Here is a 27578-nt window from a genome sequence, read left to right on the forward strand (position 1 = left end):
CTTTGCAGAAGCACACATCACCACTGTTCTCATCAAGCAGAGATGTGATCCTTTCCATGTGCAGCAATGCATAGGCTGAGGTCTTTAGAAGGGACCAGATTATCCATTGCATTTATTTGTGAGTCACTATCACACCCAATTCCATTTTCTTCCCTTTCTTTCCCTGGACAAAGCTCAGGATCAGGGCTTCAACAAGCACCTTCCCCCCTCTTTTGGAGCACATGCTTCAGCCAGCACTTTTCCCATCTATTTCTCTTCCTACATCAGTATAAACCAGCAGTAACACCGCTAATGAGTGATGCAGGAATGACTCTCTGCAGTCCTTTGCTTGCAGTTTTGTTTCTGTATTAGCACTGCTGCCATGAAAACAGGATCCTTTCTCTCCTGTCACCACTGTCCCCATCCCCTGGTGCCGCTGTCCCCGTGCCTGGCGCCGCTGCTCAGTGCCCACAGATGGTTTAACTCCTGCACCCTCGTCATGCTGTGCTGCCTTTTTCTGCCGCTCTCTTTTCCTGGCACTTCTTTACCACATCTCTAAAAACTAAGAAAAATCCTCCAGCTGGTAAATCGTGTATTTCTCCATACCCTCTTAGTCCTAAAACTCCCCATTTTCAATGTAATTAACGATTTTCTGTCCCACACTTCCTTCATCTGCTGGCTCTGTTTGTGGCAGCTCTGAGCCTATCGATGCAGCCTGTTTTTCTCTTTGCCTGTCTTGCAGGCACTGGCGTGTAGGTTTGGTTGTAGCTCAGGAGGACAGCAGGAGGGCCCTGGTGTGTGTGAACCTCACAGCTGTGCTTTGGAGCTGGGATGCAGTTGCACAGTGTGCTGTCAGATGGGGAACAGGAAGGCTGCAGGGTAAGTGATGGGGCATTTTGCAGGCAAGTCTGAGCTTCCCCACGTGGAAGTCCCAATATTGGTGCTCTGCTCACTGTTTCATCCCATGGGAGCCGCTGCTCCCCCGAGCTCCAGCACACAGGCAAATAAATGTAAACATAAATAATACTTTGTCAAGTAAATATAAATAATATTTTGTCAACAGCGTGGGGTGGGGGTGATGTCTGTAGCCTTGCAAAGTTGTTTGTAAAGAAACACAGCTGAAGACCTCCCTTACCTTTTCCATCTTGTTTACACCTGTGAGACCAGCTATTAAATTAAAAATACACCTGCCCTGAAAGCTTAGGTCTGTCTTTAGCCCCAGGCTTTGTATTTTCAGGCTTGCTGACCCATGCCCTTGGAATTATAGGGTGCTACAGGCACTGCAGGCCACGAGGGCTGAGCACCCCAGGGAGCATGGTGGTCACCCAGGGTTTAGACAAGCCAACCCTCTTGTGCTCATCATCCTGGCTGCAAACCAAGCAAACAGGGCTCTGAGTAGCCTCAGTCTAGCTAGTAGTATGGCTTGATCCAAATTTAGGTGGTGGCTGCTGCTTGAACAGGATGCTGATGTTGGTGCCACACCTCTTCTGTCTGGGATGGGGCGAAGGGATGTGTTTGCAAAGCAGGGTGCACACAACACCTCCTCCTCCTGTCCTGCCCTTGCTATCCTATTCAGGATGGTCTCTGGGTCATTGCAGAACCCACAGGTTTGCCCACTGTCCCGTTGCTTGTAGGGATGCAGGACCCGGGGCACTCAGGTGTCTGTCTGCATCAAAGGCTGTTTATTGTCCTGGGGACAGGGAGAGGCTGTGTTGTGTCAGCTGTGGCCGGAGGCTGACAGCATCTTCTCCTTGTACCTGGATTCTCCTGAGCGACTCAGGAAGTGCCACGTGTTGGAGCCCCCAGCACAGCACCGGGCTCTGAATGCAGCCTGCTTGTTGGTGCTCTTCATAACTCAGCAACAAAGCGGAGTTTCCTTGTTTGTGCTTACTGGCCATGTCAGGGGGATGATGGATTGGCCTGGAAATGTAAATAACCCGCCGGGCTGCAGCGTAGACCAAGCAACCCTGAGAATGTGCAGTCTCTATCGTGAAGGCCTTTCGTTTGTTACATTTGATTTGACAGATTGTGGTGATTACTCAATATTTTCACTCTGCTTTGGACCCTCGCTGTTTATTTCTGTTAGAAGTGACTTAAACATCCCCAATTTGTTCTTCTTAAAACAGTTGTTCACAGAGGCTTTCAGGCAATAGGTGCCTCTGACTTTGCAGTGCAAATAAATAAATACTCTGCTTCCAGGATTTCCATTTTAGTTCTGTTTGTTTTCCTTTAATACATGTGCACATACGCACACACAGAATGGCCAGGGGGTCACGGTGAGGTATGGGCTTAATTCTGTCCTAATTGTTAAAAAGTGATGTGCCACAACATCCTGGTCTTCATTCAGCCCTATGGACGCTGTAGTAAAACAAATAAGACAAGTAATAAAGCAGTAGCCGTGTAATAGAGCTTGTACTCAAGAAGTAAAACCTATTGTTTAGCTGTAGCATTGCCAAGCTGAAAAGGAATGGGGGGGAGGGAAGGGAACCCTCTATTAACGTCCATGCTTTGAAATGCTTACAGCTGCCATCACATAAAACCCATGAAAGGATTATTTTCAGTAACTTTGTTGGCAGGACCGTGAGGTCAGTATTTATTGTCAGCCAAAGTCACGCTATTTTGGGGCAGAGTGCACTGAGTTGCTCAGCATTAGGTGCTGGCTTCCATGGCCTTGCACCAGGATGGCTCCCAGCCCCAATCCAGCAGCATAATAGGCAGCTCTGAGTGCAGGAGGTGGGTGTGAGGTGCAGTGTGCAAGGCAGTTTGCCTCCTGTATTAAGTCGGTGGTGGTTTCTAATGGGGATTTCCTTGCAGAAAGGTCTGTTGCGGCTCTTTGGGATGTGCTGTGCAATCAGAGATATCCAGGGCAGGTAATGGATGGAGTGAAACCAGTTGGAATAACACTTCTGAAGATAACAAACCAATGGTGCAATTAAGCTCCTGGAGCAGAAGGGCTTCTGGTGGCAGATGCCAGCATTGCCTGACCAGGACGCAGCACATGGCCACGTCCTGCCTGCTCAGTGCCTGCTGCCCTTGGGCACACTCAGGCTCATTGCTGCCAGCAGGACATCCATGGCCATGGCACACAGTGTGGGTGCTCATAGGGGCTGGTGATGGGGCTCCCCATCCCTTGCTTTATTTCTGCGCTCCCAACAAAACGAGCTAATATCTACCCAGTGCCTGGAGCCATTTGGAATTAGATTAAAAGTTTTCATCGGCTCTTCTTAATAGAGCCAGATAAACCAGGCTAATAGTCATGTGTTGAGTTATTGAAGGGAAGTGCAGGTAATATGCAATCACCTTTAACCTTCAGCTTCCTAAGACCTCCTGCTTAGTGATTGTTTGTCTGTGGTGTAAACCATAGTCCAGTTCATAAATTATTATGTAGTTCCACTAACCTTAATGCAGTACAGGTTTCACGGTGTTTCATTTTGTAGTGTAAGCTAATTCTGGCTGTGCACACAATAAAGCTCCAACCTTGCTAGAATTAACCCTTTCCCTGACAACTATTAGTTTGCCAGTAAGTGAATTACTGCTACTTTTGCACTGGTCTGTATTTCTTTCTTAGGCATGATCCATATGTTGTGGTTAACAATTTTGCACCAAAGGGGGTATGTGTGTTGGTATAACATCAGGTATGATAGCAGCATGATGGTTTTTAATGGAATACAAGGAGTAGGGCAAAGCATCCCACGCTGCATGGTGCGGCATCCCTTGCAGTGACCACAGCATGGCAGCCTCGTGGGATGGCCGGGTGCTGAGCAGCTCAGCTGGAGGCCAAGTGTTGGCTGAAGTGTCAGAGGTGCAGTGGATCCCCTCCTGAAACACAGATGTCTCACCCCACCATCACACAGCTGTACGCTTCTGTCAGCTGGGTAATTCCTCTCGGAGTGAATTTTGAGTATGTATTTCTACCCGATACTCAGAGATAACACCAATCGCTGTTGCAATTTTGAAGTTGTTTCTCAGCGTTTTGGATTGAATGGAGGTTTCTTTTCACCCTGTTGAGTTTTTTAAGCTTCCTTTATGCAGAATTGCTGCCGGACTGTGACAAATCCCCCCTCCCCATGCTTCCGGAGCACGGCCCCACATGCAGCCACTGCTGCCCTCTGCGGGAGCTCTCCCAGCGGCCTCTATTCCCATGCATAGAAATCCTCACCCTCTTCTCTTCTCACACCTTCTTCCTCTTGTTGCACAGTTGCCGTTTTTCATGCAAGTAACAGATGTATGGCCTTGCAATGAAGGTTGCCTGATAAAGAGTGTAAACATACAAAACCTTTTGGAAGAGCAGAATGACGTTGCTTGCAGACGCTCTTTAATACCTGCAGCAGTGATGGGCATTTGGGGGGAACTTATGCCCAAACCATTAGGCTTTCATAATTTGCGTTTGACACTATAATATTTATTTTTACACAAAGAAGCCCATGAAGGATGAAATTCCAACTTCACTGTTGCACGTAGGATAGGGCAGACTGTAGGCAGGAGCTGCTGACCCCTGCGGCCGCTGCTGTTTGCAGAAGGCAGTCGGAGCGGACGCGTTCCCTTCCAAGCCCTCGCCATTCGCCTCAGTCTCCAGCAGCCTCATACACTGCTATTCTCAACATTTCTTGTTTTTGGAAGAAGTTATTGCTTCGTTAGCTCTGCAGGACCTGGATTGCATCCATGAGGTAGGAGATTTGCACCAGAGAAACTGGACAGCCACTGAAGCCCGTGTTGGCTCTGATCTTCGGCCAGCTGGCTCTGGGAAAACCCTCTGCTTTTTTGGTCCTTGGTTCCTTCTCCTGGCGCTGGGTATGAGCCCCAGTCCCATTCTGTGGGGTCCACTCACCCGTGAGCCCCATCCTGACCCTTCTGGCCAAGCACTGGAACAGGGCCATCCGGCTCCCCTTGGCCTGGGTCTCTTCCCATCGCTTCCAGCCCCTCCTGCCCCTCTAACAGTGACCCTATGTGCTGTCCTGCTCAACCACATAGTGCAGGCCTTGCCCAGACCAAACACGAGTCTCTTACAGACTCTTCATCCAGACATGAAATGCAGCACCACTTCATGGAGGAAAGCCCATAGCTGCCTGCTGTTACTGCTGGGCCAGAGCTCCTCAGCTGGGACCCTGCCTTTGAATCATCCTCCTGCTTTAGGCTGCATAGCCATCACCCTTCTCATTCTTGCTTGGTCCAGCCAGAACTGAGGCCCTTGGTCTTCATAGACCCTTGGTTTCTGTTGGTCCTTGGGCTCCAACTGTGCTTCACATTCTCATGATGCCTCCTGCAAAACTGTTCTCAGCCCTCCAGGACCACAGGCACTCTTCTGGCACCCAGCACACACTGCTGGCTTCCGTGCTAGTGAGGGGAACCGTCCTGATGTCTCCTGTTGCAAATGGGCCACCCAAATACTGCTGGCAGAAGGCTCAGGATGCCCTCACAGGAAGGCCTGCCTCCACTTTCAGTTGGGTTTCTGTCACCTCGTTGCAAATGCTGCGTGGTCCAGCATGTTTGAGCAGTTCTTCCACCTCTTCTCTTTGAACAGTGAGCACTAACAGACTTGCTGGTTAAAAGCAGGAATGAGTCCGCACTGGTTCTTTTCATTCTTGCCATCCACAGAGCCTTGAGATGATGAATGCTATTTCTTCATCCCTTTTCTGGCCAAGTAGATGCACGTGCTCCTGGAGGATCTGTGGGTTCTCCTGAGAGCTTAGGATCTCCATTCACTTGACACTGAGAGACACCATGACTGTCATCTTCCACCAATGCTTGGCGGTCAATTAAGTGTCTTCTCTGGGTTGAGATTAGTGCACAGCAAACCTGCATTTAGAACTCATTTGAGATAATTCTGGGCAGCCATCCTTACAGCCGTGTCGTTCTGTTGTTGACTGCTCTATTTCAGTTTCTTTCTGCTCTAGGCATGGCACACTGACAAGCAAGGTAGCAAACAGCCATGGCTATACAGAAGCAAGCATGAAATTGTTGATTCAGAAAGTGCCAGGATGCTTTTCAACTCTATCCCAACTTTGTAGTCTTTGTAGTGTAGCCTCCCAGTGGTGCAAACAGGCCGTTTATCAGAGCAGTGATGCGGTTGTATGCCATTAGACGAAGGGTACGGCTGTGGCTTGCAAAGAAGGAGGTGATGCATGCAGGTCCTCACCGTGGGCTGGATACAAACCCTCCTATCTTCAGAGCCACCGGCAGCTCCTTACAGCCGCTTTGCGTTTTTCTTGCAGGCGTCCGTTTTCCGCAGAGCAGCAGCAGCCCATGTTAGTTTTTCCATATCCACCGGGAACCGCACTCGTTAAAGCCGTTCCACGCGGGAGGGGTGCAGGGGATCCGGTTCCTTCCAACAACACGGCGTGCTGCTCGTGGTAGGCACAGCGTTGGGGTGAGCAGAAAACATTGCCCCATTCAGCAGCGCAGCCTCAGGCTCATGCCTGCGACAGGCTCCCGGTCTGCGTGCTGCAAGCTGACACCTATTGGCACGCTCTGCACAAAGAGGTCCCTAATAATTCAGAACGCTCTTTAAATGCAACCAGAATAACAACGCCGGCGTAATTTTCACTTTCTTATTAGCTTCTTTGTGACCTATTTGGGGAGCCTGGGAAATAAGTCCTTCGAGCGCTGACTTACCTCAGCTCCTCTCCTTCCATGGGCTTGTTTGTCTACACGTATTAATTCATTGGAGCCTCAAAATAATTTGGAAACTGGTTGTTTTTCCCTTCAAAGCGTGCAACATTGAATTTTTAATGGCGCTCTTTGCAAGTGTTTGCTGGATGTTGAAATCAAAGCGCTGAAAAGAGGAATTCATGCAAGTATACATAAAAAAAATCCATGCATATTTTAAAAGCAGGGCTGACTTTGAGTTCCCTTTGCAGTGATGTAATCAGCGTGCTCCTGAATGAGTCATTGTGGTCCTTCTCCTGATAGCAGCATCCCAGGTTGCTGAAGACCTCCTCACCCCAAGTGAGGAAGAAGGGTAATAATAACAACTAACGTGCCCATGCTGTGCCAGTGGCTTGCTGGGGTCTGGCATCACATGGAATAAGGGCAAAATTAAGTCCATTGGAATGAAGGTTTACATCCAAGCTCATCAGCCCCTGAGCTTACGCTTCACAGTGAACACAGGACTGGGCTGCGGCTGGTAGAAATACAGCTTCCAAGTAGTGTAAGCACGTGTGTGCAGCTGCAGGAGTGCTGCAGTGCAGGGTGTCAGGATCTCTATGTGCAAGTGTTTGACTGGGCTTTGAGATTACCTGGGTTAGGACTATGAGTCTTTTAATTTGTTTTTACCTGGAAATTTTGGGTTAATTTCTGTATCGCATGGGTACATGGTTATTAGCAGTGGGTACCAGTTTAAAGTGAAGCAACGTTTAGGGAGATCATAATTGATTTTTCCCCTAAACACGGGAGAGAATTATTGGCTATGGAGATCTTTTAAGCAGTACTTGCCATTAAAGCATCTAAAGAGTTTTATTTCCTAGCTTATTTTAATTAGTGCATCAACTTGCAAATTTGCTGATCGCTGGTACATAGGGCAGGACACTTTTTTTGTATGCATTGCTGAATACTTTGAATGCACTGAGCTGCCTGTGTGGGCAAGAAGCTTACTTTTGAAATATTTTATGGAAGGCACAAAGTCTCAGAGGTGTTTTATGTGGCAAGCTAAAGATGTAATTTAATAACAACAAATAGCTGAGCGGTTATTCGGGGAAAGTTTGCCTATGTGTAGATATACTGAAGAATGTAATGGAAAATCCAAATTACCTTTGCATGGCACCCTGTTTTCTGTTCCCCTCCCCCCACACACACACAAAACAAAACAAAACAAACCCAAGAGTCCTATGGCTTTATTCCACGTGATAGGCCTTTATGGTGCTTGTCTGATCCTCAGATCTTTGCATTTCACTGTATGGTGGCCATGCAGTGTCTCTTGCTGCTTCCACTTCCTTGGCTTCCAGATTTTCATGGCTAGCACATGGTATTGAGCTCATTACCACTTGCACGTTCTGGTTGTGATGGTACTGAACCACATTTATGTAGATGAGGAATTAAAAATAATAATAATAAGTGGAAACCTTATGTTTTGGAAACCTCTATAGAAAATATTAACATTGTTTTGTGCTCCCATCACCCTCAGCTGCTTGGCACCAAGCTGGAAAAGAAAGGGCAGGCTGCAGGGTCTGGCTCTTGCATCCTTCCATGTGCCACAGATGGAGTCACTTCCTCAGCCCCCGGAGGGGTTTAGTTCAGGCTGTGAGTGCTGGTGCATTGCTGACCTTGTTCTAGAGCAGAACTGGCAGGACCCCAAATGAGGACTTGGCCACCTGCCCCCCTTGAAGGGCACAGAGCAGCTGCCCCGGGGGGCACATGGCCACGCAGCCCCATCCTGCAACAGCGCCAAGCTTGAGTTTCAGCTCCTGCTATTGCCAAGAGGAGGGATTATCAAGGAAATGTAGAGGGATGCATAGCAGAAGTGGCATGAAATGTCATTAAAGGAGCAGTGGTGGAGAGAGGAAGGCCAGGCGGCTCACAGACCCCTCTGCTGTTCTCATGGCTCGGTTAATGGATTGTGTTAGGCACGTCATTTCTTGTGCCTCGTTCCCCTCCTAGCTTATGCTGTGTCTGTGTGGGGCTTTCTGCTCTGATCTGTTGCTTCCTGGTCATTTCCACAGCATTCATCAATATTGGGTCCCAAGCAAACTGCTGTACAAACACAGCCTCTGCCTTCCCTTGTGCAAACGCACTCAGGGTGACCAAAGGGGATGGCTGGGAGCTCGCTCTCACCTTCTTGTCTGCTGGTTCTTGGCAGTGCTATTCTCATGGCCACACTGTGATGTTGGGAATAATCCCTAAATTGTAGGCAGTGTTATTGACAAAGCTGTGGGCCATGGCACGGCTGTGCACGCTCTGGGCAGTGGTGTGTGGCTTTGTTAAGGAAGCTGCTGGGCTTTGCTCTGCATTGCTAACAGGGTTATTTGCATAGCCGGGAGGAAGGGACGTGTGGGGGTGGCCTGTATTGCTGTGCTCTTTTGCTCTGGGTTTCTTGTGGACAGTCGCATTAGCTTTATTTTGTCCTTGATTTAAGTACAGCTGGAAAGGCAGCTCAGACTGTATTTAATAACTAGTCCTTCAACACAGAGAGGTGCAGAAAGTAATTTGTCCCCTTGCCAAGCACCAGAAAGAATGGGCATTTTGTTCTTTGCTTCACGGTGATTTTACCTGGGTGTATTATGGAAAGAGAGAGAGACTTGTGCTACTGTTACTCTGCACGCTGTGTTGATTTATTGAAATTGGACCCTGCAAGTGTAAGTTGTGAGGTACGTTATGACATGGAATTTCTAGGAGAAATATACAATTGGTCTGGTTATTATTTTTTCCCTCCACCGTTCACTTGGGCGTGTTTCCAACTTTTGCACTAAGGAACAAGACTTTAAATTAGTGCTGAATTTTAACACACTGCAGCTTTGCCACCGCGTTCCCAGAGTGTATCTGAGTCGCGTTCTTGTTTTATCTGCAGAGCTTTGACTCGGTAATGTTTGAGCTCCCTTCTGCAGTGTGAAGCAAGCCTTGCTCACCTGCCCTGAGGCGGATGGTGTCCATCCATCTCTTTATCAGAGGAGCAAATCAAGAAGAAGCGGTGGCCCTGCTGATGTCCCACCCTCTGGCATTGCCCTTTGGGGCTCAAACTGCGCCTTCAGTTGCGTCATTCCCCTTCTTTGCACCTCTGTGTGAATTCGGGCATATCAGAAAATGCTTTTGGCGGTTTTACTTACGAGATGAATGGCAGAATGGAATAAATCTGTTGGGATGTTGCAGCACTTCTTCTTGTGCTTAAGTGAAAGCGTGTGGCTAAGGCAGGAGGCTTTGATGGGGGAGAGAGTGTAGCTGGCCTATTTTGTAGGGCTTTATTTTCTTCTTTCTTTTGCTCGTATTTCTATATAATTTAATATCTGCTTCCAGAAGCTGACAGAGACATCAGAAAGTCAGCGTTCTGCAAATGCAGGCATTGGCAGTGGGCAGGTTACAGGGCATAAGGGATCACGAGGGCCCAAGCTCCATCAGCAAAGGAATGGTGTTTTGCACTTTGCTCACTGCAGGGACAAACTCCTTCGATATATGAGGTTCCTGAAGGAAGGTTTCACTGACACATTCCAGGCACGTCTGTAACACATGGGAGATTCTCAGCTGTACATGGCAAGTTATGTTCTCACCTCTTTGTCCTTCTATTAAGATCAGCGCTTTTAGAATATATAAATGTAATAAATGGGGGAACAAGCACGGGGTGGCTCTGCGTTCTCGGCACGTGTGGCTGCCAGATGTGTGCTGGCACTGGCACAGCCTGGGAGGGGCAAAGCCCTCCAATATCTCTAATAAAGCAGTCGGCGCGTTGGTTATGGAAACACTGACGCAGATGAGAAAACCGCAGGGAAGGAATTGTTTGGAGACATGGCACTGCGTTATCCATCCCTGAGATCTGTTAGAAGAGTCAGTCCCCTGATAGGCACTTCGATCGGCTTATTTCCTCTTCATCTGTACTGAAATGTACTGAAATGTCCCAGCATTACAGATTGTTTCATATATCATTATTTGTAGAGTAAGAAGTTCAAGATGAGTTCTTTGATTTGGTTCTTTTGGACATATCTCCATAGCTCCTTGGTAGCTACCTAGAATGCTCCTACAAGTTTTACTTTATTATCTAGGAAGGTTTTAACTCCAGTCTCACTATTCTGTAGGATCAGTGGGGTTACACTGCATATGAGTATTGAATCTGTTCCATTAACAGATTCTCAACAAATGAACGTGGGATTTGAACATTGTGGTGCTTAGAAACATGGTGGATTTTCACTGCACTTCCCCATTAGTGTGTTTCTGTTTGTTCTTGTCCCATACAGCTGTCAATAGTATCTGTGATCATCAGGTTAAAGCACTTCTATGGGCTGTTGTTCCTCCATATCTCATATCTCCTCCATATAATCCACTCTTGACACGTGCAGTAAGTAATTCAGCAAAGCTCTGCACCATGTGCTTAATTTTAGGTCTGCTCGTTTGGGGCTGGTTGTGCACCCACGTGGTGGCACAAACCCAGCACAGGGCAGCAGCAGGCTGGTGAGAGGCAAATTTAGGGAGCACGCATTGGGCAGAGAGCTGCTGGCATAGATGGAGAACAGCCACCCAGCTCAGGCCCTCTGCCATCCCTTGCTTCCCTCGTGCTGTTTGATCAATGGGAAAAAAGCCATCGTCCCTCTCTGCTGAAAGATCAGCTCCCGAGTAATGATGTCCAGCTGTACTGACAAAATGTGAGTGCTCATCAGTTTGGCTGATGACTTAATCTGGGGCTGATTAGCATCTTGGAGATGGTCCAGACAATCAAAAATGATGCATAATTTTGCTCTAGGCCACGGTTTATTTAACATTTTAGCATCCTCCCAGCTCTGTGTGTAGGCACAAGCAGGGAAGGCACTCAGCTGCTGGAGAATGGGGCAGGCCTCAGAACTGCAATGATGCAGAATGTACTGGGCCGGGTTTTAGGAACGGCGCCCTGCAGTAGCACCCAGCTCCTGTCATTGTGATGGAAGTGACAATAGCTTTGTGCCACTGGTTTGTTGGGATGGGGGATGTGCCCGTTTCACATCGCTGAGCACCCTGCGCTCACCACAAGCAATGCTCCCAGCCGATCTGTGCCTCTGAATCAAAGATAACCCACAAAAGCAATGAAGCCCACCCCCTTCCTGCCAGAAGGAGCTGAATGCATTTGCCATTCCTCCTTGCAGCTTTGAGATCGTCACCCCCCCCCATGAGACTCCTTGCTGCCAGCAAGATGGGCAGCGAGGGGCTCGAAATCCAAGGGCTGCAAAGTGGGACAGGGCCGAGGAAGTGGCAGAGCTCTCCCCGGCAAGGGTTAAAGCCCAATCGGGGCTGCTGGAAGAGTTCAGTTGTTTTACATTAGGACGGGGCAGCCCTGGCTGCCTGACGTGCTCTGGGACCCGGGGGCTGAGTCCCCAGTGTTAAATCTGCGTAACCGATGCCGTACAACTGGCACCAGCCTTGACCACAAGTGGCCGTTAAAATAAACATCCCTGGGCTTAACTGACAGGCAGACTCAAGGAGAAACAGGCCTGCATGACGGGGAATATTAAATACCCGTCGAGAACCTAACTTCATCAGACAAACACTGCCTCAGCCTCAATGCGGCTCTGTTCGGGCAGGCTTCGGGCCTATGCCGCCCTCAGGGGCTCAGGGTGTGTGCCAGCATGGGGAGCCAGCCCTGCAGAGCACCCAGGGGACAGACTGGGAGACATCTGTAGGGAGGATACCCTAAAAATGGCCCTGGGTGAGCTGGCGGCTTGCTCTGCTCCATGCCTGAGCGTGGCTCTTCAGGGAGCAACACGGCTGCTGTCCTGCTGCCACACAGACCCTGAGCTCGTGCTGGGTTTGCGCTCGTTAGGAAAGGAGGTAAAAGGCTTTATGAGAAATGAGGCACTTGGCCTAGGACCATGTTCTTATTTATAACCATGACTTGTACACCCTCCAATGCAGGACAAGTGTGAGGGCATTATTACGTCCACGGGGACGGCGGGACGACACATTTATTGGGTGGAATTTATTTGTCTGCAGAATTTATTTACTTTTCTTGTAGGAAAGCATAGAAACAAGCTACGCTTACAAAACAAGCGAGGCAATTGCACAAGGGCAGTGCTTCACCGAGCTCCAGGCTAAAGGATCCCATCGTTCCATCATGCTGTGCCCATCCTGTAGCCGTGCTGCACTCTGTGCTCGAAGGGGAACCACCGCAGTTGTTGAGAACGTGCTGTAGAACTTTCCATTCCTAAACGGTGCTTACAAATAACGTGTGGTTATTATTTTTAACCTGAGAAGTCCTTGATCAGGATGAGAATGCATGTTAACAAACACGGCGATCACGTTTTTCTATCCAGATGGTTTTCGATCAGTTTCTTGCCTTTGCAAGAAGTCACTGTTTTAACATTCTGAAAAGAAACATGTGTTGTTTCCATGGAAGGAGATGCAATACTGACAAGGCTGCAGAGGTGCAGTCCATTGCCAAGAGAGCAGAACTGGCAGCCGGATTCAGCCAGACCCTTCATGAGTCTGCACATCAGCTCCTCGTGGCAATGGGTTTTCTTGTAAATCGTTTTACTTGCCCTAAATTCTTTCAGCCCACATCCTTTGTTACTAGGGAGAAATCTTAAAACAGAGGTAGGCTTTGCTGAGCTTTTGGCTGCATCTTCGGAACAGCTACCTGTTTTCCCTGTTTTGCTGTTAACACAAGGAAGAGCTGCTAATGCCGAAGGTGACACTTTCTGTTTTCCAGACATAGGCTTTGGCAGGCTATGTTTTTTTTTTCCCCTAGGAAGCAAAGGGATTACTTTTATTCCCTGACCTGTTTACAGCACATCCAAGAGCTGCACTCCTTCAGCCCCACGGAAATAGTTAAGTTTTCAAAATACTGTGGACAAAAACGGGCAGAGTTATCCCGGTGTTTATGTTAATGCCGTTCCTAGAGGAAAATGGAAATAAGATAAACCGCATGCTAAAAACAATATATGAAGTCTTCACTATAACCGTGCAAGGTCTGTCAGTACATTGGAAAGCAACGTGGCAGAGTCGTCAGGCTTTACTGCTGAAAAATGGGATGAAAGAATGTATGAAACAAGATGTGGAGATGTATTAGAAATCTCTGTTTTAATGGCTAAAGCAATGGGGTGAGGTCTTCGGGAGCAGAGGAGTCTTCTTTCTGCACAGGGATGTACTTGGGTGTACTTCTCCATGGCTCCATACCTGAGCTTTCTCAAGTCTAAGCCTCCTTTATTTTCATCTTGTTTTTCATGACTAGATTCTAAAGAAAAAATAATGTACTCATCTGGCTTCTTGCTTGCCTTTTTTGTGTTCACTTATGCGATAAGTAGATCAGACTTTGCTCCTTAGTGGTTTTGTGATAGGACTGTTAGGCAAAACGTCCATTTCTTTGGTGACAGCCATTCATTTTTGAACACCTCCAGTGGAGCAAAGAGCCAGTTTCTTGTTTTATTTGGAAGCACCGTTTTAAGTGCAGGAAGTGGCAGTTTTTTGTGCATGCATCCGTGAAGATGGGAGCTGAACATCTTCACCCATTCCATCCTTGCAAAAACATCCTGTTGGGGTGATTGTCAGTCACCATACAACAGAGGGGTTAGATCTTCAGCCCAGGTCCCTAAGGTGAAGTCTGCTTTATTATCTGAAATCTCTTGGGAGTTGGTGTTTTTGGTTTTGTTTTAATGCAAAAGTTAAATTCTGTGGCTTTTTCCTCTCTTTCGTGATGTGAATTAAAGTCTTTTCAGCAACGTTCAGGTGGCTCATAGAACCAACCACTACCGGGACCCCTTTCACACAACCATCAACCCCTCTCTCTCCTTGGATGTTTCATTTATAATAGTGACTGCTCAAACCCGAGGCTTGTTTTAAGCACACTTAGTTGAGGCAGATGATGTTCAGCTCTCTCTCTCTCTTGTGGAGCTGGAAAGTTAAACCAGGCAGCCTGTGTGACTCTGAGTTTCCCCTCCTTCCCCTGCAGTTTGATTTGGCGTGGAGCAACGTGGTGTTCCAGTTCGGAGAATTCAAATGACCATCCAGGTAGCGTGTTCCTAATGGCACAATTTGCCCTTTGTGAACACATTTTATGAAAGATCCCACTGTTTGTCTCTAGTTGTAACTCTCTTGCATGAAAGAAAAAGAAAAAACACCCTGTAAATGTCCAGGCTGCCAAACTGCCTAATCCAAACACAGGCACGAGCTGTGGCTTTGCTGGCATTTGCCGCCCTCTGATTTTGCCCATGTGTTCCTTGGCCTGGTGCTGAACGTCATATTTATGAGCATGTACCCCCAAAAAAAAGCCCACTGAAGGAGATATGATTCTGGTTGACTTATGAAAAGGAAAAAGGTGAAGTAATGAAGACCTTCACAAAAGCAGCCGCAGCACAGTGGAGCAGCGCTGTGCATTGGGGTAGCGAGCGGGGGATTAAACCTCATGTTTCCTGTGTCCTGTGAGCAGGCACAGCATAGGAAAGATAGACTTCAATCCACTGTAATACGGCAGATTTGTCCTTTAAAGCACATCCCCAAAGAGAGAGGATGGACTGTTCTGTACAGCATGGGTCTCAAAGTGTGGATGGAAAATGGGCACTGCCTGGGTTGGCAATGATTCGTAGTGTGGGGCACCGCATATGGAGAAGCAGATCGTTCATAGCTCTGAGCTGCTTGAAAAACGTCCATGTTGGAGCCTGGACACCCACAGAAACAGCTGCCTTTCCAGAGGGGTTAAACATGGCATTTCCTCCCCAGACAGTGGCTTGGAGAGCTGGGGAGCCTCCAGCCTCCACAATGCTGATGTCCTGCAGACAGAGCCTCCATGAGACCATCAGATGTCATGGCAGAGCCACTCAAAGCTCAGACCTTGTCATTGTATTTTCATTCGGCAGACAGGTTTTCTTCCTCCTCCTCCTCTTTTGACCATGTAGGTTCACCTTCAGTTGTTCAGGGCAGTCTGTGATCTATATCTTTAGTACTTGAATTCAAACTGAATTTTAAACGCTTTCCTGACCCCCCTGACAGTTCAGCAGCTCTATCTCTTGGCCTCAGGACACCACTTGCCAAGTGTTTTAAAACCACACGAATTTTGTTATCATTCCGTGGCTGTCTTGTCAATGAGAGAATGCCAGGAACTCTATACAGAAAGGGTCAGATAATAGCAGTTCATTGAAATATCTCACAGATTAATGTTGAAGTGAAGCTTTGTCAAACAGATCACTCAGGTCTGAGTGGAAGTGAGCAGAGTTGCCTTCTCTGGATGCACAGCCCAGCGATGGAAGCGTGACATGGGATCAGGGAAGCTCATCCCAGCTTGTATTGCACCCTTGATGTACATTGGGCTGTTTGTCTATGCTAGCGATGTCTCATTGATTCTGGGGATCTTTGAGGTGCCAGAGGTCTCAGGGAAATGGGCTTGGGACCCACAATGTCCCAGCTAGAGTTAATGGCATGAAAGATACTGGTCTCTGGAGTGACCCACACTCCTTTCCTTTGAAACATTTTGTTCTCAGGTGGAATAAGGAAATGGGTGAGCCTTAGTGTTATGTTAAGCTCTTTCTTCCTCTCTACTGGATGGTGGAGCTTTGGGTCGCCCAGTGATGATAAAGACTTGACGTGTGGTTCCCTGTTCTCTCTTTTTGGCCATTGATCACATTGCAGGATGTAGCCTGTTTGGGAAGCTGTGGGACGGGGTAGCTGCTGCCCCTCATCTGATCTACCAGTTGCTAATAATGGAGTATGTGATAGAAGACAGTAAATCCACTGGCATGCTCATGCACCAAAGCAATCCTCAGTCCTACAGGAGGAAAGTCTAAATGAACCCAAAAGTAAGGTATATTAAAAGAAAATGTAAAATGGCAGAGGCCACATGAACTAAGCAGAGGTATTTTCTAGCTGTCTAGTCTAACGTTTGGTATCATTTTTCTCTGGGATTACAGGGGCTTTCACCTCATAAATTTGTGCCTGTTTGAGGTCGTTAATCTTTCTTTACATGTTGCCTTGCAATTTTAGAGCTTTGCCACCATCTGGGATCACATTTTAAATGGAGTTTCCACTCAGTACGTTCCTTTTCATGAAATTATTTATATATAGAGAAATATATAATAAATATATCAGGACTGGGTTGTTTTTAAACATTTTCAGTGCTTTCGCAAGGGCTTACCTTGTGTGGAAAAACTTGTCTTCTCTAATAGAGAGCCATAACAGTGACCAATTAAAGGATCACATTTGCAATATGCTCTTAAATGGCAATTTAAAATATTGGTGAGTGGCCTGCCTGGTGATCCATGGGAACATGAGCTCCGTCAGAAAGCGTTGCTAGGGCTGTGTTGGGAATCATAGAGTGGCTTAGGTTGGAAGAGACCTCCTGGGGCAGGAAGTGCCAGGAAAACCTTATTTGATAGCAGCTATAGCAGCTCTGTGCCCAAGCTGGGGGAGGATGGGGTTCTGGTGGGCATCCCTGCCAGTGAGAGATGGGACTCAGGGAGAAGCAGCCCCTTGTCCCAGCCCTACTGCGATGGGAGCTTCTTGATAAACATTAATTGCCCTCAGCTTCTGTTTCTTCCAGGCATGCCATCCCATATGGTCCATCCCAAGCCTCGCATGACCCATGTAGTGCTGCTGTTCATGAGCAGGATTTTCCCCCAAAGTGGGAAGGCAGTGATGACCCATGGTTGGTAGCACCAGCTTCTGCTGGCCCCATGAGAGCCGAGATGTCTGTTCCTGGCCCCGCTAATTATTTTAAAGGGATTTTGAACAAATAAATAGCCTGAACAGTTCAGCAGTTCCTTGTGTAATTTTAGCTCTGGATCCCTCCAAGAATGTACAGAATAAATAGGTGAATCTGTAATACATCCACAATTAACTCTATATACGGCAAGCAGCTCGGAGGCATGCTATGTAGGAATAGTGTCAATAAACAGGTATGCTGTGGGCCGTGGAAATGTGGTCTTTATTACTGGAGGATAGCTCTGACCAGGAGGCAGGGTGCAGTCTGGAAAAGCAAACAGTGCTGCTATAGATCCTTCTGCCCCCACCCAACTTGCTGGAATTCAAACTGTGCTTTTAGGTGTACCCATGGTAAAATACAGCCCTGTGAGCCAGCCCCGCTCCTCGCCAGATCTTCACTAAGTTGGGGCTGACTCATGATGAGCAAAGCTTGGCTTCGTAACTAAATGTCACAGATGTGGCAGGAAGGTTTCACCTACGCTGGTGACTTTGCAAATGTAACTTTGGGAACACGAAACAAGAAATTCCTCGGGATGTTTTATAACGCGGAGGCATGAAATTGCACAGCAGAATTTTCTCCCCAAGCCTTTTCCCCTCCGGCATCTGTGGCCGCATGTGCAGCCATCGTTCCCCAAGAAACCCAACGCCCAGACGTGAATCATTTCTCTGATTTTTCATGCTTTTAACTTTTCATTGCTGAGGCTTCTCTCGGCCGGGAGATCTGGGGACCTGTTTCAGCTTTGAAAAACCTTAGACAGAGGGAAGGCTGGGGAAAGGAGTTAAAAATGAAACAGCAGATTTATATATATAAAAAAAGTAAAAATATATGTTCTACATCTGAAGTTTATTTGGGTCCTTTGGGAGAGTGGCGCGGCACTATGTCTCTACTAAATTGCCAACATTTTATGGTCGTGCTGGCACCGAGTCAAACACACATCTTCTTGGCTTGCGCTGCTGTCTTGAAGCAGGCAGATTCCAGTGTGTTTTTTCTATGAACTGAATATTACTGTTGACTGAACAAGGGAAGCTCTGCCCAACAAGAACATATAGGTGACTTTTCTTTTTAACAGATCTACCGAGACTTAATTATTTTGATGTTGTGCTATTGAAGAGCCGACCCCTTGTGACCCACCCAGACATTGGATGTCTGTGTTTGAAGAGAGATACGGCTTTTAGCTTTTTCTTGTGATTTTATTTTGATTGGCAATATAACAGTAATTGGAAAGTTTCAAAGGGACTATTTTTAACTGATTAGCTATTGTGTATGAAGGCGTTCTAGGAACATGCATGTGGAGGCTTGTGTGCATGCATGTACGTATAAAATACACACAGCACGAGTTACGGTTGGGATTTGCACGAGAAGCTGAGCAGTTTGCTGCTCAATTTCCTTCCTAAGCCCTTGCCTACATGTGTATCTTTGTGCAAAACCACCGTTGTTCATCAATCAAGCTTGCTGCACGTGTAGCGCGCCCACCACAAAGCCTTACAGGCTGGGCAGTAGCAGCTCTCTGTAAGCTCCCTGTGATGAAGAAGGGCATTTTGCAGGAGCCGCTGGTTACTGTGCATCATGAGAGATGTTCAAGCTTCAATACAGACACACATCTTCCCACACGTAGCAGCAGCTGGGAGTGACCCGGTTTATCTCCTTCCTGCTCGCTGCCTTTTGCTCTCCTGCACGGGGCTGGGAAGCCATCTCTGCACAGGTTTTGGAAAGCAGAGCTTTGATCTACAGATGCGTAAGGAGGAAGGGTCAAGATCTGAAGCAGAACAGACTGGCAGGGAAAAAGCCTGTTGGATCACGTCGATCAAATTACACCCTGCCACGGAGAATCCTTTCTCTTTTTGTTTTGGTCCAAAGTGCAAGAGAACTGAGAGCTTTCCTTTGTAGCTGGGAAGATGATTTCATGCCTCAGTGCTTCGGGAAGGTGAAGAAGTGTGCTTTGCAGTTCATCTGTACCTTCCACAGACCTTCAGGAAAACGTCTACCCATACCTTTCCAGGTTTTCCAGGGTACCATTCTTCACACCCTTCTGCTTGCAATGAAGCCTTCCTCTCCTCGGCCTGCACCAAGCCCATCCTGCTCCTTTTGGCTGTGTGCTCTCACCACTTACTCGTGTTTGCTCTCGTTCAATTTCCTTCCCTCTTTCAAGATATTTCTACAGATAAATGCACTCGCAGTTGAGTGTTTTGGTTAAGTAAGTGCTTTTCAGTGCAAACAAATAATGGTGTCTAGAGTATATAGGGACATTTATGGCTTGCTTTAGTCTTCACAGTCAAATTTGTGTGACAGGCACCCAGGGTGATAGTTTGAAAGGCTGTCCTTAGAGTTGTTTTAATTTGAAGTCAGAATCAATAGATAACCCAATTTTACTTCATACAAACAGATTGAATAATGGATTTTTTGTTCAACTTCTTGAAATCAATTCCTTTGCAACTTGCTTCTGTTTTTTGAAAGAGAGCTTGAGCTTCAGGGTGCTCCCCCTGAGGCTCCAGGAGACGATCTGCAGTGCATGGGAAGGGAAGGAAAGCAGACATCCATCCCTGCAACAGCTCACGTGGTGCATCTCTGCCCTCCTCATTTCTTGTCTTGAGAGTGGAGGCTTTGCTATTTCTAACTCAATGCTCTCATGGGCATCGTGCCTCTTGTAGTACAGTATGCCATGCTCAGCCATGGCCTGGCAGCGTGTTATTCAAGGACAGTGTGGGACTTGTTTTCATGCACGTGTTTAGGGCAGCTTGGAGATCTCCCTCAGCTGAGATGGGGTATATGACACAGCTTCAGTACTCTGTCAGAGTTTGTGTAATGTCGTGCCAATGGGGAGGCTGGGAGGAGAGCCCGCGTGCATTTACAGTCCCAGAGAAGAGCATTTGCTCTGGTATATAATAGCCTTCTGTTGGGTTTTAGTAGCGTATAGTTTAGTAAATTAGGAGTCTTCAGGTACTTAGCGCTTTAATGGTTCTCACTAAGAACGTAATTAAACCATAGACCCCTTAGGGAGAAAAAACAGTTTATTGTGCATATTTTTAGAATCTGTTACCAGCCCTCATAAAACCCGGTAGAGACAAGCCAGAGAACATGCCATAGCTGGCGACCCAGCATGCATTTATCACGGCCAGCAGCCCCTGCCGACCATCGCGCCGAAGTCGCACGTCACAAATCTGCCCTGTGAATTATGGAATTAATTTTCCCCAATCTTGTTTCAGGACTCGTTTGCGGCGCAGTTGTTGTTGGTTTTTTTTTTCTCCTCCGGCTGCCGGAGGTGTGAGGCAGGCAGCTTTATTGTATCGTACTTTGTGTTGACACATAAAGCCAGTTTTTTGCTAATCGTTTTTTTATTTAAAAACGCTTTCTGCTGTGCAGGAGTACCCAGAAACGTGGCTGCTTGGAGGCTGTGCCGAGCAGGTCCCCATGCGCCGTCCTCAGCTTTGTTTATTCAGTTGCATCTGAGCTTGCTCTGTGTTTTTCTGTGTGTCAGGATTTCGCCATTCCCCATGCACGGAGCTGCTGGCTGCTTCCTAGGCTGCTGCTCTTGGTGGGGTAGCCATGAAACAAAGTGCAAAGCTCAAAATCCTTTGTGAAAGGTGCTGGGTAAGAGATGCCGGAATGCATTTCCCTCCTCTCGTGCTATGACAGTCTTGTTAGAGGACACAATTGCACCAAGAGGCGTTTAGCACACTTGTGTTTTGTAGGTCCCCCTGAGCACCCCAACAGCCAGCATCAAGCTTTCCCAGTATTGCCCCTGGCTTTCACACAGGACCCCAGCTCAATGCTCCAGCCTCAGCAATGAGCAAAGCCAGCTTTCTCCCCGGGAAGCCCATGCTGTGCTCACAGCATCTGGAAGGCATCGGGAGGAACACACACACGCAGTGCTCGCCGCCCGCACCCTCCCCTTGCAGCCGCTCCACTCAGTGCTGGGACACGAGATGCTTCTCTCTCCCCATCTTTTGCTCAGCTTGAAGATGTAGGCTTCAGAAAAGCAGCTGCTGCGGTGGGGAGAAAGGCTCCTGGCTGATGGTGCAGTACCTAAAGGAGGGCTCTAAGAAAGAAGACAGACTCTTGAGCATGGTCATTTGTGATAGAACAAAGGGAAACGGTTTCAAACTAATGGAGAGGACATATAGGTTGGATGGAAGAAAAAAGTTGTTTATGCTCACAGTGTGGCACAGGGTGCCCAGAGAGGTGGCAGTGCCCTGTTCCTGCAGACACCCACAGTTAGTCTGAACTCTGAGCACTGATGGAGCAGCAAATACTGATCAAATGTGCAACAACATGAGCACACTGAGATTTAACTGATCTGTGTGATTGCATGTGTAATACAGCCCGTTCTTGGTCCCAGGCTGCAAGTGCTGCTTGCACAGAGGAGTGTCCAGGCTCTCCTCCCCAGCATATGGAGAGATGGGGTTGCGTGAGCAGGAGTGCCACCTTCGTGCAGCTCCTCTTGGCCTAAACATGGCAACGTGTGGGATTGTTATCAAGGTCAGCTTAGCTTAACACATTCGAGAAAAAAAAAAATGAGTCAAAAGAAGCCTGACTGAAGTCAGTTTTGATTACTGCACTTTAGGGAAAAAAAAAGATAAAAGAATGAGGTCAGTTTTGGTTATTGCGCTTCAGAAAAAAAATAGATGAAAGCAGCCAAGAAAGCAACCTGCCTTTCTGGAAGGGTGAAAGCATTTCTCAGCAGCTTGTGCTGAAGGTACGAGGTCTCTTAGTGAGCCTCCCCAGAGCTCTGAGAGCCCCAGAGCCATCGTGCGGGTGCAGAGTAACCGGAACTGGGGCTGTGGTGGTAGTAGGGCCGTATCCCCCCGGGCTGGGGGGGGGTCTGACCCCCACCTCCACACCAGCCGGGACCCCGCAGCGCTCCGTGACCCCACCGCCGCTCCATCCGCTGCCGCTGTCCGAGGAAGGAAGGATGCGGTCTCCTGTCCTAAGGGGTTACAGCAGCCTCCAGCCCATGGAAAGCAACACGTTTATTAGTCCCAGCTTTGCTAATGGGGAATTACAATAGTTGTGGGATTTGGCAGTGGAAGCGCGCTCGTTTGCCATGCACAGTACAATATTTTCCCTGTTTTGTTTGTAGTTTTGATTTAGCTACAAATAATTTAAAGATGTGTTGTGTCTCCTTCAATTAAAACTCGCCTCTTCATCCTCTCTGTTTCTCTGACAGAGTTTTAAAACAATCCCAGTGAGTTTGAGCTTGTCAGGCTCGCTAAGGTAAATTGTTCACTCCTTTCTTTTTGGTTTCGATTGCAGCCTTTCTGAGGGTTGCTGCTATTAACATAGCACAGCTCGCTGCCTTTGTCGCACTGGGTGGAAGATCTCCCTGCATCAACAAAATTCAGAAGAATAATATTGTCACGCAGCCAGCATGTAAATACCTTAAACCAATATAGCGTGTTTCGAGGAATTAAGGCTTTCCTCTCCCGAATTATGATTTTGGGAAGTAGCTCGACCGCCACATTTATGTCAAATTTAAACATTTTGAAAGAGTATCTCCGAGGGTTTTGAAATCTGGTTCCCATTCCTGTCTCCATTTGACCTCCTGCGTGACCCCAAGGAAAAGCTTTTTCTCCGTTTCTGGATCAGCTCGGTTACTCTCCCCATCTCTTGTGCTTCTGCAGAATGATTTAACATCCATCGGTGTGGAGCTACGTGCCACACAGCGGTACTAAATGGGCAGGGATTCAACTAAAGATGGATGATTTGGGTTATGACAAAAAGGAAGAAAATTAACTCCTGTTTTCTAAAAGATGCATTGGCTTAAAAATTCCTGGGTTTTGCATGAAAAAGGTCTGGATGAAGCAGTTTCCTCTCAAACGAAAGGAAGCGCAGGGAAGGGAAGGAGCGACCCTGCAGCTCTGTTGGATCCCAAGCAATACCTTTGGGCTGGGGCTGACTCTGTGATTTCATCTTTCAGACCCAGCCGGTGCCCAACCCCATCGCCTACTTCATGCACCGCTCCCCAGGCTGGTTTCATCAGTTCGAGACGCTCTTCAACCACTTCATCGAGCTGGTGGTGCCCTTTTTCATCTTCATGGGCCGAAGGATGTGCATGGTGCATGGCGTTCTGCAGATCCTTTTTCAGGTGAGATGCTCCCGGGGTTGCTTCCTGAGGTCCCATCTCCTCCCAGCACACCACAGGGGTCTCTATGTGAGCTGCAGCCACATCCCTCGCACCACTCCACCACCTGCAGTGGAACGCTGGGTGGCAGCGAGGTGGTGGCTGTACCCATGTTTCTAAACTGGAGCAGAGGAACTGATGCAAGAACTGGGTCAGGAGTTCAGGCTCCAGTGAGTCAGAATGATTCAGAGCTCTCATCTCACAGTTGGCTTTGGGGTGACTCGCTCTGGTGGGGCTGCCCTGGGTGTATTGCTGGAGAGGTGCTCCCTGGCCTCTGCTTCATTTCCCATTCATGTGGACAGCAGAGAAACATTGGCACAGGGTTAAGTGTGCAGGGGTTGATCCTGCAGTGGCCAGGAGGCTGTGGTTGGTCAGGATGAATCATAGAACAGCTCAGGTTGGAGGGGACCTCAAGGATTACCCAGTTCCAACCCCTGCCATGGGCAGGGCTGCCACCCACCAGATGAGGCTGCCCAGGGCCCATCCAGCCTGGCCTTGAATGCCTCCAGAAATGGGGCCTGAATACTTGCAGTTTCTCTGAAAGTTGATATTTATGGACATCTGACGTGCAGCAGCACAGCTCCCACTTACTGCAGCCTTTGTTCGGTATCACTCCAGCGTCGTGAAATTCATATGCTGTAGCTGTTACTGCTTCCTGTAAATACGTGTGATGATTAAACTGGAGAACAGCTTATAAACTCTATTGGTAAACCACAAAAATGCTGATCAGATTTTAAAGGGCTGACATAAAAGCCGTGGGATTTGTGCACTCGCAGAGGAGCCCGCTTGCTCCCCTGCTTCCCAAGCACGTCGTGTTGAGCTGGGTACCAGTGAACACACAGTATGGATCCTCAATTGCTTGGCACAGCTCTTGGCACCAGGTTTTGCTGCAGTGGAGGCTGGGGCCAAGGTGAGGGCAGCTGCATGTGCACCATGGGCAACACATCCTCTGTCCTCGTTGGGAAGGGATTGGGGTGTGGGGATATAGCTGATGGAAATTGGATTAGTGGATAAGGAATCGCAAGTAGGAATAGTTCTGCACGTGGAGAAGCGTGGGGAGGATGACAGTGGCTCTTTCTCAAGGCAAACAGGCCCAGAAAGGACCAGAGCAGCTTCTTAGAAAATAAAGCCATGTTGCCAAAGTGCAGGCTTTGGCACGGCTGTGCAGCCTCAGAGCTGTTCTGCTCTGCTCAGTTCTGCCTTGATAGAAAAATAATAGTTTAATGGACTGCGACGATGCTGCTTTGCCTTCACATCTCTGACAGTGAAACTTGCTTTCCAAAGCCTGAGCTGCTGAGCCTTCCTTGGCTGCTTGGCTCTGGGCTGGCCTTGTGTTGCAGGGCTCTAATGAGCAGCACCACTGATTGCGGGCTGGGGACTTAAGGTGAAGCCAGTGGGATCTGAGAAAGCAAACTACATCCAATAGGGGCTTGTAATGCATGCATCTGACCGCCCTTTAACTGGTGCTTTATTGATAGTTTGCAATTACTGACTTATTTCTATCACGAGTGGAGTCTGCAAAGGCAAAACAAAAAAAAAAAAGGGTCCCAGTGTAAAATGCAGCTCTGGTGCATTTATAGCATTTCAACAAAAACCTGTTTATTTAATATTTACTACCCTTTTCTTCATTCAGAATGACTTTTATTGACAATACTTCTGCTCTGCAAAGGAAGCAATAAAGTTTAATGTTGATATACCACTTAATTCTGCTTTTCAAGATTTGAATTGACATTACATGCAAGTTTTATTGGACATTTTATAATTGTTATTGGAGTCATGGTGGCTAGGTTGAGTAAGTGTATTTTTCCAGATTCCAACTGGCCTGGAGAATATTGCTTTGTCAGGAGCCCAAAGAAAGTCGTGCTTTTAAAATGTCTTTCTTTCTTTTTAATTCCAAGTGTGAACTTATTCTTCTTGCCCAGTTCACCTTTGCAAAGAAGAAGCCTCGGTGGGATTGCTATGCAGTTGTGCCTGTGAGGCTGCAGGCACAGCATGTCCTGCTGCTGCTGCTGGGAGCTCAGTGCTGTCAGTGGGAGCGTGGTTTGGGTCTGCTTCTTTCCCATCTGAGTCCTCTATAACTTGAACTTCCAGAAATTTCCCCATTCGGCTGCTTTTTTGATCTCAAAATCAAGGAGCGGGTTGAGTGCTGGCCAGTTCCCATTAGAAAAATCATTTGTTGTTGTTAACCATTGGGCTGGAGAGAGAGAGAGAGCTCTGTGATTTACTGCTATGGGTATAGCTTTTGCAGGACATCTGTACTCAGAGATGTTCTCGATCAAATCACAGTGCCCAGAGCGCATTTGCCAGGATCAAAGGTGAGTTCAGAGAAAACATCATCCAAGGATTCAATGCAGCATGTCCAGGCCCCGTCAGCAGTTTGTCCTCTGTGCTCCTGCTTCATATCCTCAACACCAGCCATTCCCTGCTCCCAAACTCCAGCCTGCATGGGCTAACATCATCCCTGGGGCATTGTGCTTCCTTTGGTGTCTGCTGGGATCTTCCCCCTTGGGCTTTCTCAGATGCAGATCAGTGCACTGAACACATCCCACCTGCAGGAACCTGCTCAGGTCTCACCTGGCAGAAAGGTATTAGCAGGTGATGGTGGTAAAGCCTCTCCTTTGGACTGCATGTATTTAGAAAGAAATTTTAGATGAATGCAGCCAGTTAAAAAGGATCTCCGATGTAAATAGGTAGCATTGTTTAAAAACAAAACAACAAACCCATATCCTAGCATTTACAGTAGGTAGAAATCCAAATCTGAAACAGCGATAAAAGTAAACGAACATTTAACTTTTCAATGTCATTAGGGATTTATTGTAAGCAGGTGCCAGACTTGACGTGCTGAGCAACACTGCTGCAAATTGTCTCTGCCAGGAATGAAGCTGGAGGAGAGAGTTACAGCTCAGCTCCCTCCCTGCTTGGGTCTGCATTGCAGCTCTATAAATCCAGGCTAGTGGAGAACATCCACGTTGAGCCTCAGAAACCACCAAGTATGCCTAAGTTGGAGTTTGCCTCTCGCTCACATTATCACCAACAGTCTTTGGAGTTTGTGAGAGTAGCACGTAGAGGTGGAAGGTCTGTAGAATCATAGGCTCTTTTGAGATGGAAGGGACTTTTAAAGGCTATCTGGTCTAATTCCCTGCTCTGAACATGGACACACACAGCTCCATCAGTGCTCAGAGCCCTGACCAGTCTGACTGTGGGTGTCTGCAGGGATGGGGCACCACCACCTCTCTGGGCACACTGTGCCATTCCTCACCACCCTTAGCATAAAGATGTTATTTCTTAAATCCAAGAAGAGGTCTTAGAAATGATCCTAGACTTTCTGAAGGTCACGGGTGAGATTTGGACACTGTTATTCTTGGTTCTGGAAGGCATCAAGCCAGAACCCTAAGGAGCTCATGGTTTTAAGGGATGGAGGGTGGAAGTACTGACTGGGGAAAGGAGAAGCGGGGTGGGGGACGCAAGTCCTTTCCCCACTTACAAACCAGAAGCCATCAGGTAGAGGACCCTTCCACCAACCCATCACCCCCATGGGTTCATCCCTGCACTCACCACCCACGGCCAGCATCGAGCACGAGGGTCCGGGAGTGAAATCGGAGAGGGTGCAAAACCATCTCCTTGCTGCTTTGTGGGTGTTTTGCTGTTCTGCGTCGCTGGCTCCTAAAACCCTGAAGTTGCATGTTTTTCACGATGTCTAACACACAGCTTACACCAGCAAACGTATTTCTTGGCTCCTTAAGGCAGGCTGTAAAATTACACTGCTTGGCAAACGAGTTGATGAGGGGAAGCTAGAGGGAAGCCAAAAAGTGAGGAGAAAGCCACCTTGCCCCCATGAGCTGGCAGGTAGCGCTGGATCCGAGTGCTTGTAGAGCCGGCACAAGAGGGGCTGAGGTTTTCTACAGCCGTGGAGCGGTTTCAGTTGTGCCAGGTGGGAAGGAGCTTCAATATCACAAGGGTAAAATAAATAAATATATAGTTTATTGCAAATAATAAGTGGAAAGTGGAAAGCTAGCACTGTTGGAAAAGCAGGGTCATTCCTTTGCTTTTAGGGAGCTGTTCTGGGTAGTAGTTGTGGTTCGGGATTTCCAGGGTTTTATACCTCAGATCACTTTGGATTCAAATGAAATTTGTGGGTCTGATCTCTTTCGTGGCCCCTGGAAACTCCTGGCACCTTCTGCATGGAGC

At 47.8% G+C, this 27578-nt stretch overlaps 1 protein-coding gene across 7 annotated transcripts in view; it reads left to right on the forward strand.

The window, feature by feature from the left end:
• Positions 1-27578, forward strand: part of LMF1 (lipase maturation factor 1) — a 175225-nt gene that overhangs the window by 79528 nt on the left and 68119 nt on the right. For all 7 annotated transcript variants that reach the window (XM_072349084.1, XM_072349078.1, XM_072349077.1 and 4 more), the window contains one exon: positions 23187-23354. In XM_072349084.1, coding sequence (XP_072205185.1) covers positions 23187-23354 — 168 coding nt within the window. The remainder of the gene's footprint in view (positions 1-23186; positions 23355-27578) is intronic.

Source organism: Excalfactoria chinensis, chromosome 14 (genome assembly GCF_039878825.1).
Source record: "Excalfactoria chinensis isolate bCotChi1 chromosome 14, bCotChi1.hap2, whole genome shotgun sequence".
Classification (NCBI taxonomy): domain Eukaryota; kingdom Metazoa; phylum Chordata; class Aves; order Galliformes; family Phasianidae; genus Excalfactoria; species Excalfactoria chinensis.